At 46.6% G+C, this 15,240-nt stretch overlaps 1 protein-coding gene across 1 annotated transcript; it reads right to left on the reverse strand.

Moving 5' to 3' along the window:
* Positions 1-2,479: 2,479 nt before the first annotated feature.
* N7509_000260 (uncharacterized protein) lies at positions 2,480-5,375 on the reverse strand (the record flags this gene model as incomplete). The annotated part of the gene is made up of 5 exons (XM_056624907.1): positions 2,480-3,093; positions 3,143-3,887; positions 3,949-4,659; positions 4,717-5,171; positions 5,324-5,375. 5 exons carry the CDS (start codon positions 5,373-5,375, stop codon positions 2,480-2,482), a joined length of 2,577 nt encoding a protein of 858 aa, XP_056493489.1.
* Between the last annotated feature and the right edge of the window lie 9,865 nt (positions 5,376-15,240).

A 15,240-nucleotide genomic window follows, 5' to 3' on the forward strand; every position in this document is an offset into this window, starting at 1 on the left:
ATAAGATCTGCGATATCAAGTGTTCTTCGCAGGACGGGCTCTGCGTTATCAAGTGTGCCTCGCAGTCGCCATCTGCGATGACAAAATACCCGCAGGGGGACGCTGCGTTACCAATTGAGACCCGCAGGAGAATCCTGCGTCAGCAAGTTCTCCCTCACAGACGATGAGCCCTGTGACTGTAAAAACGTGCTCCCTCACAGCCCATGAGCCCTGTGATTGTAAAAATGTGCTCCCTCACAGCACTGAGACCTGCGTTGTAAAAATGTGCTCCGCAGGGACATCTGTGATATGAAGAGCCTCCGCAGGAGACCGCTGCGACACCAAGTTCTCCCTCACAGCACTGAGCCCTGTGATTGTATAATTTTGAGCTTCCATGCAGCCTTGAGCCCTGCGTTATCAAATTTGTGCTTGTTAGGCGACCCGTGGCGCCGCGGTCCTCGTCCTGATCCTCTGGCGATTGCAGGCACCTCTTCGTGGTGTCAGAGACTAGTATTCGGGTCTGTCTGAGACCTCGAAGAAGCCAAGACCTGCTCCAAACAACCAATAGGAATTAAGAGTCCAACAATACATGGTGTAAAATGACTTCAGTATTGTACGTAAGTGCCACCGTACATGGCTCTGGTTCGAAAGTTGCACTTTGTAGCGCTCAATCACGCCCTGAGCTTCGAGAATGGGCATTCTCTTCCACGTAGTGTGAATTAGAGCATCGAGTCATGGCTGATAGCGGGGTGGCCAATCTGGGTGGCGGCTGAAATCCAAAGTAGTCCATTGGTGTGAATGCTTGTCTCTATTGGCTGGCAGTGGCAGCAGAATTTGTCCGGATGTAGGGAGATGCGGGGTTTCGACGGTGAGTAGGTGGTGTGTTGGCGTGTTGATTGTGAGGGCGTGTTGATGGTCAGTACGGGAGACTCCCGGGCGGTGAAGTAGCGGCCAACGGTAAACACCCATCCCGTCATAGTGAGGGTCTTTGTTCCTTACGCAAAAATTGATAAACAGTGCGAAACGGTGATTTCTACATATTAGATTCGATATGGTAGTACATACTCCGGTCGGTCTTCTGTGTGACATTCTCTCGGCTCGAGCATCGTCGCGTGCTCTTTGGCGATATCCTGTATCTGAGGTAGTGTCGCTATATGTCAGTTTAATATCAAATATATATATCCCTAGACCAGTCCTATTGTATACACTATCGGCGGTAAAACCGGGAACAAACCACCATAATAACAGCGATAGAGAACTTGATTCTTCGGAACATATTTCAGTTATCACTTCGTGTCGGCCTGATCGAATGAAATACACTTGTGAAGCGGTACAGGGAAATTCGAAAACAGTTTCCCCTCTGGGCATATGCGTGTTGATTCTCGGGTTTTTTAATCCGTTTATCCGTGACGGGGCTAAACCGTAATAGGACTCCCGGTGGGGCAATAACCAATAATTTGCAGAATAGATTATGGCTGGATCATTCTATTGTAAGTTTTGTTTAAATTACAGTCTGCGAGAGAATGTCTCAGTCTCTGGAGGGGAAATTGTTTTCGAATTCCTCTGTAAACGCTGATCTTGCTGGATATGTGCCCGGAGGAATGGCGGATATGATTATTTGGAAAATTGTGGGTATGATTGAGCAAAATTCTTGCCAGGGCACCTCTCCCTGTGTGGTCTAATGGAATTTGCTGCATTGGTTTTCCAATAACGGCCCGGGTTCGATTCCTGCAGGATAAATTCAGATGACCTTTCATCAGAAAGACGGATCAAAACCCGCTTGATTTCCCGGGTGATTTCGTGTTTTCTACGGTTGATTTTTACCTCTTGACCACTTCGTGATTATAATGAACCCCCTTTCCTGTAGTCACTTGCGCATGCCGACCCAAGGCAGCATCCGGCGGCATTCGGACGTGTGCCACGGGCGACGAGGCCGTGCACTGACGCGTCGCAGCGTCTCGCGTCGGGCACACGTGACATTCCCACTGACAGAAATATGACTGCTACTTTCGAAGTCAACAATTACGTCTTATCCACGAGTTATCACAATCTGACCTGGCATCTTTCGAGTCATAATTGAGCAATTGTAACCGTTGCGGCAATCGAGTGGCATTACTTTACGAGGCTGCTTCTGCTGATGAGTTCATGGCGTTCGGTGACGACTAGGCCTCGACAGAAGTCGCGATTCTCCAGGTCCGGTCCGGCTCCAGAACCGCCAAGGCCCGGTTCCGGTTCTGGGTTCTTAGAACCGCGATTCCACTACTTAAAAGTTAGAACCGACCCTGGCGGTTCTTTAGGAACCTGCAGGTTCCTCAAAGATCACAAATTTGGTAAACCCCGTGACTTACATGTTTTATGCAGTTTTGGTCTGTATTTTTGAAGTACTTATTTAAAGCTCTACTTGAAAAGAAGAATTAGACGTGAAGCGAATTAGATATACCTAAACGCAAGAAAATTCATTTTTTTTAAAAAATAAGAAAAAAAAAAACTTTATTTGTTTCTATGGCTTTTGATATTCATATAAGTCTTCATCCCTTCGTATACGCTTCGGAACCCGCCCAGATGTACGCCTTTGGGTACTGCTATTCTCTGGAAGAGGCGGCTCATCTTGTTCACCTTCACCATCTTCTAGTTGAATAGGCGGCGCCTGGGTACTAAGTAGGTCTGTTGGTGTTGTTCCTACTCTTGGTCTCTTACCAAGGATGCTCTCGCCAACTAGCTGGGTCGGCTTAGATGTTGCATCATCAGTGGAATCCTCTTCTTCCTCCTCATCATCACTAATCAAATCGAACACCTCCTCCTTCTTTTTCTGAGCCTCCTTCTCTTCCGTTTTCTCATGGATCTCTTGAGTAGAGAGATACTCATCAATAAAGGCCAACTTCTCCGATTCAACGTCAAAGCGAGTTGTACACATCATCATCATAAGATCTTGGATGGGTTTTGGCTTCAGTGATCCTCGACGGAAGTGACAGATATCCCGAGCACAATTAAACAACCGCTCAACACCTGCACCGGATGCAGGAGTAGAAAGAACATCTCGCGCGAGGCTTGCAAGGATAGGAAGTTCATTCTCATGGTCCTTCCAGAACAAACGTGGATTGATGAGACGAGTACCTATCAGTAGGTCAGTATATATGAAGTAAGAGATAAAGCGTTTACTTACTACTACCTAGATAACGCCTCAGCTCATCATCAACGCTCGTCTGAGACTCGCTAGATTGGGCGGTTGATACCATCAATTCTAGGTTGGAGACCTGTGCTGCGGAAGGTACACTATCACGCATAGGCTGGGACTCCAAGTAACGCTTTTCGTATGGGATAAGGTACTTCTCGAGGCTCTTGCGGTATCGAGGAGCCCACTTTGGCTCCCACTCTGGCTTCTGGAAGAATTCAATCTTATTCTGAGGCGCCATGATTGTAGCAATCTGATAGAGATCGTCGCCAACGTCATCTGTCGCCCTGCGATACTGCGAAAGCTTCTTCCTTGCATAAACAAGTTCTTTAAGCATCGCAGTCTTCCAATTGACCTTTTTTCGCACTAGCTGTCTCTTTGACTTCTCCAGGTGAGCAAAGAGGGCGTTGTAGATGCCAAAGACGGTATGGATAGTGATATCCTTACTCTTTGAGACCTCATTGGTAAAGCTAAAAAATGGCTGGGTGATTGAAAGAAGATATTCAACCTGGCGCCATTCCTCTTCGCTCAGTTGAAGATCCACGTGGTTATATACCCGGCAGAACTCATCGAACGTTGACTGTAGCCGCTTCGCTCGTCGGAGCATCAGAAAAGTTGAGTTCCAGCGGGTTTTGACATCTTGCATCGGCACAAGCTTTGGCTCTTTGGTTTGGAGCCCCAAGAAATGCTCTCGGCGCTGGGGACTTCTGTTGATGTGGACAGCAAGCTTTCGGACCTAGTAGATAGAAGTCTGTTAGTAACGATAGTCAGAAAAGGTTAGTAAGAGATAAGCTTACCTTATTCAACGTGTAGATTATCTCGTGATTCTCTCGGCGAGAGGAAACCGTTCCTCCAGTAAAATCCATCTCTTCTCTCTCATTCTTCGGATTAGCTTCCATCTGGCCAAGAAGCTCTTTCAGACTAAGCTGAATAACATGTGCAATACATGGCATGCGGATAATGGGTATATTGCTTGGTAGCTTGAGCCCCTGAATAGATCCCTTAAGACTCTCTACCAGCGTTGAGTTATTAGACGCGTTATCAGTAGCAACGATCAATACGCGATCCTCAATCCCATGCTTCTGTAGTAGTGGAAAGAGAACTGCGCCAAGATTGATGCCAGTATGCGACCCATGAACAGGCTCAAAGCCAAGTAGTATCTCGCGGTAGTTCCAGTCGTGCTCGATAAAATACCCAGTAACTGCCATAAATGCCTGGCGAAAGGGTGACGTCCAGGAATCTAATGCAATAGAGAGCTTCCCACCCTCAGGTAGCGTTTGAAGGAGACCCTGCTGCCGTTCTTTAACGATTACCTGTAGCCGGCGACGGATAGTAATGGATGTGGGTATTTCTGGCATGCTTGGGGCAAGACGAATTGTTTCAACTAGAGCGCGAAACTGGGGATGTTCAACAAGCTGGAATGGCAGTTGTAAGCTTGACAGGAAGATGAGAATCCTCTCAATCCAGGCATCGTTTGTAAAGACAGACTTTTGCGGTGCGAGATGTGCCTAATGTAAACAGATATCGGTATGTGTCTAATAAGGAAACTAAAGTTGTCAACTTACTCCTTTTTGGATGAGTTTCCGAATATCCTTTGAATGTGGTGTCTTCTTTCGACATTTAACACTCCCCTGGTAGTGTTTATTCATAGAAGATGTTCCTCGGTGACCATCTGCCGGGTTTGTAAGGGTGTGATCGCATGTTTTACACATAACCCTCGGTTCCCCATCTGAAATAGCAGCAACTTGGTGAAAATGCTTCCAACATTCTGCTGTTTGTGCCCCACGCTTATCCTCGAAGAGATTGCGGTTGATGCGGCTACCAAACTCAGTTTTCAACCACCATGCAACGAATTCATCGTTCACCATCTCCGTCCACAGTACAAAGCTCTTCTTTCTCAAAGGTCCAACGTGCTCAAAGATCTTCGGCGGGGATATTGATTGGGACCGGATAAAGCTGATATCAGCTGTAGAGCCAGAAGTATTGCTGTGTAGAGCATCAGGGGGGGAAGGATTGGACGCTATCGGATGGAAGGAAAGGGAGATTATATAGAGGTGTGTCCTCGAAGATAGATGAAGAATAGTGATCGGAAAACTGAGAGAGTTGACTCTGTGACATAATGAATAAGAGAATGTGGATATAAGAGAGAGTAGATGAAGAGAAAAGACTTACAAGAAGCCCTATATCTATCAAGGACAGGTCTTAATAGAAAAGTGTAGGACATAGCGATCGCGAGCTGAATGGACAAAGTGGATATATCTATTTGAATATAGACTAGGTCTACTGTCGGGCGCTTGATAATTGGCTACTAGAACCCACTCCGCCAGGTTCTCTCAGGTTCCTCCCGGGTGGAACTGCGCGGAACCTGGCGGTTAACCTGGCGGTTAACCTGGCAGTACCCGGCAGACCCGGAGGTTATAGCATTACCGCAGAAATCGGCCGACCGAAGACTTCAGCATAAATGAGACGACCGGCCAGTTCAACATACTTTAAGAGGCAAAATAACTTATTCCAAGGGGCAATTCGAATTTAAAAAGCTAGGGTTATTTCTTAGAGCTATCCATTTCATTTGAGTTTAGTTGTAGCTTCTTCGATCAAGATTCTAGGTGTGTATAAATTTTAGAGTCCTATAGAAGAATGGTGGGGTTGCGTTGGAAGAAAATATATGTTTCCCTGTCACATACTTCTATCTCTATAGTACACTATCTCCCTACCCACAAAGAGTAATGAGATGGAGTTTAAAAGTCTAATGAAATTTATTGCCGAATATCTGATATACGAGACAATTTCACATAGTTTCATATACAGGATAGTTACATTCGAAGACTGATCGAGGTCGGGACCAAAACAGACGGAAATAACAGTAACTAACAAAAAAGGATGAATCAGCAATATATGCGTCCAAAATAGGAAACTTCTTGGCAAATTTATGCACCCCAGGTTCCAACAAGTGCGAACTGGGAAGAACCTGCAGGATCGTTGGTCCGGTTCCGGTTCTGAAAGTCGGAACCGGGGACCCGTATGGTCCGACTCCAGGTTCCGACGTTTAGAACCGGAACCGGACAATGTCGAGGCCTACGTAGGGCACATCGGCCACGACACCCACATTGAAAGAAACATCAGCAACCACGTTTGGGGTCAACAAGTAACGTGTTTTATAAGCGAGCCGCGCAGCCAAAGCGAGCCGCTCACCCGTCACCACACCCCATTACATTTATACAAATATATCAACCACCACCAATTATATTGCAAAAAACTACGTAGTATTAACAAGTGGGCACCTATTTCACTTATGCCCTGGATCCCTGCAATTACCACAGCGCTATGGTGGCCTCTCACTCGCTGCTCTTGGCACACGCGGGGGTGCCGATGATGTAGCCATATTGGCTTCCCTCTCAATTTGTAGGCGTACCAGCATGTCCTCAGCGCCAATACCGCCATCATATGGCATTTAACTATTCAGTAATGCTATTTTCTAAATTTGATGGGCATTTTCAGCACGTAGGGCCTGGTTTTCGGCATATAAAATAGCGTTTTGGTGGAACGCTTTTTCAGTGCCGTGAGCAAGTTGTAGTACTTGCTTAATAGCCTCTGCCGGTGCAGTATATGAATGCTGTGTTAAAAGCTGTTGAATTGATCTTATTTGTCGTCGGACACTGCTTAGTTTGTATGGCGTTTGTGGTATAAATTCACGGCTGCTAGTGCTACCACGAGATGGTGGTGGTGTAGGTGTTCGGAGGCGTATATTTAGCTTGTCGAGTACTTTCTCAGGCGAATGAGGTATACTACCAGCACTCGCAAAGCTATTTGCAATATTCAGAGGCTTATATACCTCTGCACGAATGCTGGTGTAAACTGACAAGAAATCAACCTTATCAATATAGGTTACACCTTGTTGAGCTTTTGCCTGGATAGTATTGCCATAAATCCGTTTCAAGCTTGCAAAACAACCAACATCAAGAGGTTGTAATAGATGTGATGAATGCGATGGCATACAAATTCCAATAATCTTATATTGCTTGCAAATATCATCAAATTGAGAGGTAAGATGACTCCCATGACCATCCATTACCAAGAGTATCCAAGCACCCTTCTGACGCTTTGTAGCATATGGAATAAAGCTTTTTTCAAGCCATTGGATACCAATTTCATCAGTCGTCCATCCATTATCACTAACCTCAAGACGCCAGTCTCGTGGAATAGTATAAAACTAGTGCTCCATGAAGTTTTTGCCTTTGAAGATAATGGTCGGTGGTAGAACCTCATGAATATTGATACACTCAATTACTGTAACCCACTCACGGTTACCAGGCTGTAGGAGCTTACGCCTCCCGTAGTAGTCTCTTCGAGTAATAACCTTTGAAGTGCTTGCAACCCCCATTGCGAATCCAGTTTCATCAAAATTGTAGATATCATCATCAAGAATACCATACTCGGCAACTGTATTGCAAAAAAGATCAAACCAAGGCTTTATAATCTTTGGGTCTTCGCATAGCGCACGTTGATTGTTATATCGGCGTGAAAAGCGTGTTTTTAAGCAATCTTGACGTTGAACGAAGTTGGAAACCCAATTCCTGCCAACTGGAGTAACATGGTGATTATTTCGCTTTGCAAGCAATAAATTGGCCATTTGTTGCACCATAATACGCTGAGGGGCCTGTCCACGCTCGTCCATAGATAGAATCCATTTTAAAAGCGAATCCTCCTCAGTTTCAGTCAACTTTCGACTATTTGCAGGTGCAATCGGCCGATGAATAGCACCCTTTAGGCGATCGCGTAGCGTTGTGAGTGGTACATCAAAAACACGCGAGGCTTCACGAATAGTGGCGAGTCGTCATTTTTCAAGGCTTGAATAGCAAATTCCATTCTGCCCTCTTGTTCTACCAATTTTTGGCGCTTTGTATTGCGTATTGGTGGCATGATGATGGTTTGAAAAAGGAGAGTTGCAACACGCGACGCGTTTTGGTGGGGTCTGAGCGGCTCGCTTGGCTGCGCGACTCGCTTATTAAACACGTTAGGACTTGTACGTCTGGGATAGAAATCTAGTCTTATACCTTTTGAATCATGGAAGAAAAATTGTCACACTATGAGCTTCGCGAGGCTGTTTCTGCTGGCTAGTTCGTGTCGCTCAATGTGACATCGAGGAGGGAGTATTCGATTGACTCGCGGCTGCATTTGGGAGGAAACAGTCATCTTCATATTAGCGAATTGGCAGCATTGTCAGTTGGATACCCAAAACTTTCAGTGATGACAATGTAGTTGCCAACTTCGTTCATGAGATAGGCCATGGTGGCAACCTTGCATCACCGTCTGCATTCAAACAAGACAAAAGCAATTTGCCCTTGGATACACTCGATCTAGCACCAATTGTGAGCAACTGGCGCAAGTTGGTTGTTCGCCACTCACAGTGTTCGCGGCCTAGATGAGAATCCCAATACCAGCCACAATACAATATCCCGATCGGACTTGTGTGAACGGCCGAACCAGTGTTATGTTTCACTGCCTCTCTATATCAGCATGACTGAGGGTGACTGAGGGTTGTAGAGACTTGCTGTTAATGTAGTCTGGTATCAGCGAAGGCCAACCAAAGGTGTAGCGGGCTCAGCTCGATTATGCGTGGACGAGGGCCCAGGATCACTGCGTATCGCTGGAAACGGACGACGACATTATCCTCCAACGCATAGCTGTTTATCGGGTAGTAGGTAAATCTTCAAACATTTCAGCACAATGTCCGCTTGAAGAAGAGAATCGTGGTGTTCTGTCCCGGGTAGACAAGGAACTGACCTGAAACGACTGCTCTCGTGGCGAGAGATCTGGGGTAGATCGAGCGCTGCGGTCTGCATCGTCACTTGCACAGCTGCAACCAGGGCTCGACGGACTATCCTTCGACTATCAGACTATGGCCAAAAGCTCGATTCATTGCTGATTGATGCTATTCTCGGAGAAGCCGTGGTATATATCGGTGGTCGTCGATGTTACGCTTCCCTTTGTTGTCGCCGGATGCTGCGATCACTCAGTCGGCCTGGCATAGCATAGACTGGATCATGCATGTCGGAATACAAAAGATTTCTAATGCAGTGACAGTTAACCTTTGGTCGGAAAGGACGAGCCTGGAAAAGGTGAGAACACTTTGGAATTCTTACCACTGGCTAAGCAGAGGGCATCAAGCCTTTCTGAATTGGGCCCGCTAATCAGCAAGGTGAAGTAGCCATTTCAACCACGTCTTCAGAAATAACAAAGGCGCAAGCGTCGTAATATTCAGTGGCTTGGTCCATCAGGTTGTTTGAAGCTGGTTCGGTTTCGAAGACGAGGGGGGAACATAGCTCGGTCAGGTCGAGTGTAAAATTCGAGCTCGCCCTATGACGAAAAGAATCATCAGCGATATTTTCTGAATAACGAAGAGCCACGAGCGGATATCGATCATTTTGAGATTGAAAATGCAGTACCGGGCGTTGGGAATGGGCAGGAACAAAGCACTAGGGTGACTTACAAGACATTGAGCGCCTCGCGATAGAAAGTTCGCCATCCTATGAAGGGGTCGTCAGCACACCATATCTGCCTTGAAAATTGCTGCATCTTTGAACTTACGTTGTCAGTTATTGCTGTCCACTTCAGGGGACTCTATAAAGGATGGCACCTAATTATCTTCAATCATTAGCAGGTAGCTTATAAAGGCAACTTGTAACTCACCGTGCTCGCAGCTTGGACCATTCCAGATCCAGATCCTGAAGGTTTGTTCAATGGCTTCTCAGAGGAATAGCGGAGGTGAGACTGATACCGACCAGTTTCCATGTTAGCATGATTCCAAATGACTGGGCAGCTACACTCACTTGCTGTTCGAAGGCCTCTTGTGTCGAGAAAAGCCAGGCTAGTGTGATGCAACAAGTCAGTCAATTTCGTTAGACGATTTCGAAGCCAACGTACCAAATAGTAGCCACGGAAACGAGAATTGATCGATATTCTTTTACCCAGAGTGACAAAGGAATGCTTGCGAACGACGGTTCTGCTGGTGACGAACCGGGTATTTATAGCAATTCAGCCAGACATTCAGCCTGCGTCAATGAGATCATCATTATGAATTGTGAAGGCTCAAACAAAAACTAGTCTTCAATGATCACTAGCTCAACATTTCATCATTGATGCAAAGCAGCTCTCAGAGACCATGCATTTTGTTCCTGGTGATCAAGAGCATGAAAAATATTTTCTGGCTGTTGGCATTGTTTCAACAGTCATGGAGATGCCGCAGGAAAGAACTGACGACGGTTATCACCATTCACCACCGTGAGTCCGCCCTTTAATGCGACGGGTGAGGCGACGAGGTCATGTCATTTCATTTCACTCACCGGTGATGAGCCCATTACTCCCCGCAACGAAGACCTCAGCAAAGACAGGCAAACACCATGCCATATTGCGACCCTAGATCTCTACCAGCCGTACCGCAGGATTCTTCATTGCCTAACTCGTAGATTAGAGAAAATGCATTTCGCCTACACAATATCAAGCAGATACAAGCTATGGTGCAGCTTAAGACTGATTCGCACAGCCCACATCTCGCGAAAGAGCTCCTTGTATAGTTAGTGAGTCACTAGATCGATGACGTTTTCGCAGAACAATCATTTCTGCTCTCGACCTCTTCTGTGCGTATAGAAATACCCACATCGATCTCCTGGGAGCTAAGTGGACGCGGGAAGGTGGTTACTACTGCAAGGAAACATCAGTCAATTAGTGCCACCCAAGGCCCACATGCGCCCAAGTCTTCAATGAAATGATTGGTTGATAATTGGCCTTGGCTCCCAGGAGCCTGTGGGTCGTAAATATTGATGCAATCATTGGATACCACTAATAGAGTGATATTTACGGAGTAAAATAATGGCTAATATCTCATCCTGACTTCCGGGAACCTGTGGTCGTCGATATCAATGCTGTCGTTGGATGCTATGGATACTAATGGTATATGCCAAGAAATGATGGGCCCATCGGTGCCGTGAATGACTCGAATGCACCAACACCTTTAGTCTGCCACGTGGAGATGACTATTCGAATGAGTAAATTCACTCAATATGATAGATTTTTGTTGTCCAGAGGTATGAATCGTGTTATTATTTCTTGAGGGAAATATGAGGCTAAATATAAAACATGGAGCCAAGTTGATTGTAGATCAACTTGATTGTTTGTATAGACATCTCGGAGCTAATTCCGATGATGCGGCTTGGTTCCTGATCTGCACCAGCCTCATATCACAACAGATTCAACCAATGTATATAGAGCCATATATTGCACTTTACGCGATGGACTGGCTATATATCGCCCGCATAGTACAAATGATGAGCTGGATCTAACCTCTGTCAGCTCTCTCATCATACAAGCTTAAATTTTGGAAAAAATACCTCAAGTGCAATGTCCCATTTTCTTGAAATCGCGCCAAGGATAGCGGCTCCTAGCAATATAAGACCCATGTTTGATAAATGAGTCAAGATAAAATGCAACTTTCTCCGGCCTTGCGTAGCTCCCTTTACTAACCACAGGTACCATGCCATCTCACAGAGATGATCCAAGAAAAGTAGGAATGGAGTGATGAATTGAATCTCATCTAGCATGAATATCCCAATGAATGTAGTTGTTATCTTTAATACCGTTGATGCCAGAGCATAGATTCTGAATACGATACGCGCTGATCGTTTTATGAATGGATTATTGAGCTGCTGAAAACCAATGCGGAGAAACTAGGCCAGTATTAGCATAGAATTGGCTTTTCTCAAGCTATAACCAACATTTTGCATAGAAGGAATCGTTGAAAGAATTCCAAGGAGGATTTTAATCCATGTCGATGGCTTCTCGCTCCAGAACAGCCCTGCTAATAAGGCGAACAGGAGAATGGATAAGACGCATAGCGCCAAGTCCATCTTATGAAATGGCCAATCATCTTCGAACACCCACAAAAGAAGGAAGCTAGCAATCAAAGCGAATAGAAGCATAGTGATCAGCAGTGCTTGGAAGTAAAGTTCGGAAGCCATGAAAAACGAAATGGAGATCGATGTGTCGTGGTGAGAAGAGAGCGCCGATGGCGAAATTCAGATCATTAAATAAAGGGACGCTTAATTGGACGACAGAAGAACCCGAGGATATCCCAGGAGGAGGAGGCGAATTGACATTCTTTTCCCGTAGCATAAATGTCTTGCCATCAGCTCTTAGCTCGCACAAGGCAAAATTTACGTCGAGCTCCTGGGAACTATGTTAAAATGTATCAGGGACTGGCATGCAGTAAAGACGATTTGTGCATTGTACAGTCCCACATGGCTCATATGTGCTACTATAAACAAGAGGAAGCTGATTTTGTTCTGTTTTATCGCGCCAAGTCTTGTGTTTAAGATTAGCTTGTGGTTTCCCACTTTTGGTTGTTAAAGCTCCGAAACACACAATCCGCATCTTCAGAAACGTGAGCCCTTGAAAGCTTCATTCCCAGGAGCAAATAGCTTACTCCACGGAATCAATCTCTTTTGAGGACCACAGCGGTCCATGAAAGTATGGCATGAGCTCTAAGTAGAACTGAAAATGGGGCCAAACCAACCGAGAGCTCATATGTGAAAATATGTCAATACAAATCAAACATTCTTGATATCAAAGCTGCTTGCAACAAAGACTTGCTACAAATACTACCTATATGTGTTGTAGTTCAGAGGTATGAATTGTCTTGTCATTCTAGTGGGAAACATGAGGCTATATATACAGCGAGAAGATCAAGTTGATTTCCAATCAACTTGGTTGTTCGTATACATACTTCGGGATTAATTCCGATGGTTCGGCTTGGTTCCTGATCTGCACCAGCCTCATATCATAACATTCCCCCTCAGGATCGCTTTGCTGGCAGGGCGATACTGGAATCGCGCAGAGCAGTCAGGCCTCAGTAGAATCACTCAAAACCCACGCTGGGAAAATAAAGTGAAAAGAGCGCCTGCGCCGTCACGCGGTTTGTCTCGAGATCCCTGGAGCATTGACGCCTAAGAGACTACAAAACTTGGCAAATGCCATAGGTCCCAATGGCTTGGTGAGGCCGTCCGCAGCCTGTTCCCCAGTTGGAATATATTGAAGCTCAATCTCGCCTGCATCCAGCACGGCTCGCTGATAGTGAAATTTCACATTGAAGTGCTTCGTCCGTTTATGGAACTCGGGATTGCGAGAGAGAGCAATGGCGGACTGGTTGTCAGCCATGATGTTAGTGACCGGAGACCGATACAGTTGCGTTTCAGCCAGAAAGGTGCGGAGCCACTGCAGATGCAGAATAGCGTTGTACTGTCCAATGTATTCGGCATGTGTTGTAGACGTGGCTACTTCCCCTGTCTCTTGGACGACCAGGAAACCGGTGCGCCTGCAAGTTGGAACACATAGCCAGATGTGGAGTATGCTCCGTCAGTGACGACGGAGCCCCCAAAGTCAGCGTCAGTATACCCGATTAGCTGTCCACTGCGGTAAGTGATACGATGAGACTGTGTGGCTTGGATGTAGCGAAGCAATCGCTGCAGCGCAACTTGGTGGTGTGTTTGCGGCTGAGACATGAAGCGACTCAACGTGCCCAGCGCAAACGCAACATCCGGTCGCGTGCCAACCATCAGATACATTAACGAGCCGATGGTGGTCGCATAGCGAGCTTTTGCTTCCTCGTCTGGAAGTTCCTCCTCTGGCCGATGATTCAGGATTTGCTTGGGATTCATCGGCGTAGACTTTGGCTGGCAAGTCTCCATGCCAAAGTCGGAGAGTACCTTCTGGATGTACTGGTGTTGGTGAATGGATACGGACCCATTGACGTGATAGTCGAACTGGATCCCGAGGAACGAGCGTGGCGTCCCCAGGTCATTCAATTGGAATTCGGCTTGCAATGCTCGTTGCACTTGTTCTATCTCATGCGAGTTTGCTGCAGCAATGAGAAAGTCATCGACGTAAATACAGACCACGCAATTGGATTTGTAGAATACACAGTTGTCCGATTGGGCCATGGTGAAGCCGTGGGCGGCCAGGACGCGGTGGACGCATTGATACCAAATCCGCGGGGCCTGCTTGAGGCCATACAGGGAGCGGCGAAGCCGACAAACATATCCTGGCTCTTCGAAGCCTTCGGGCAAATCCATGTAAATGGAGGAGTCAACATCGCCATGCAGGAATGCAGTGACAGCATCGAATTGGTGGAGTTTCCATCCGCGTAGCACTGCGCTGGCGACAATGCAGCGGACCGAGTCCATTCGTGACACAGCTGCAAATGTTTCATGATAATCGATACCGTGTTTCTGTCGGTAGCCCTTGATGACCAATCGAGCTTTGCGGGTTCCGTTGGCTTTAGTCTTGAAGACCCATTTACAGCCTATCACATGATCTCCGGCTGGTACGTCTGTTCGCAGAACCTTTTCCCATGTTCCGTGTTCCAGAAGAGACGAATATTCTTTCTGGATGGCTGCCCACCATTCCAGTTGATTCGAGCCCGACACGGCCTCGTGGAAAGTCGACGGGTCGGCTTTGCTCACAGATGCAGTATTCAATGCGCCTGCCGTATACACCTTGCCGAGTGATTCCAGCAACCTTCGTGAAGGCCTTCTTCTGCGGCCATACAACGAATATCCAAGATCCTGTGTCAGGTTAGTTCCCTGTTGGCTTGGATTAACTGCTGGAGGTGTCTCCTCTTCACGCTCAGATGGCGTTTTCTCTCGCTCAGCCGATAAAGGTAATGGCGAAGCAGGTGGTGTGGGCAGCCCGCTGGCTGAACTTATCGGCATTGACGGAAAGACGGGCGATGGAGGAGCGTTGTCTGGGAGGTCGTTGCCTGTTTCCCCTCGACGAGTGGCGCTACCGGGGTCCTCTCGTCGAACTCGACATCACGGGAAAAGACCGTCTTTCCAGAATGGATTTCATAGAGCTTATACTGATTCGGTTCACAATAACCTAGTAGTCGGCACTCGGATGATCTCGGTCCGAGTTTTGCTCGATGCTCTTTTGGAATTAAGACCCATGCACAGGAGCCAATCCGTTGTAGATGTAACAGCGATGGCGGCTTCCCATAAATAATTTCGTACGGGGTCTTTTTCTGAAGGATTGAAGCTGGA

Source organism: Penicillium cosmopolitanum, assembly GCF_028827165.1.
Source record: "Penicillium cosmopolitanum strain IBT 29677 chromosome Unknown utg000003l:1.0-3747932.0:1.0-3751027.0, whole genome shotgun sequence".
NCBI lineage: Eukaryota > Fungi > Ascomycota > Eurotiomycetes > Eurotiales > Aspergillaceae > Penicillium > Penicillium cosmopolitanum.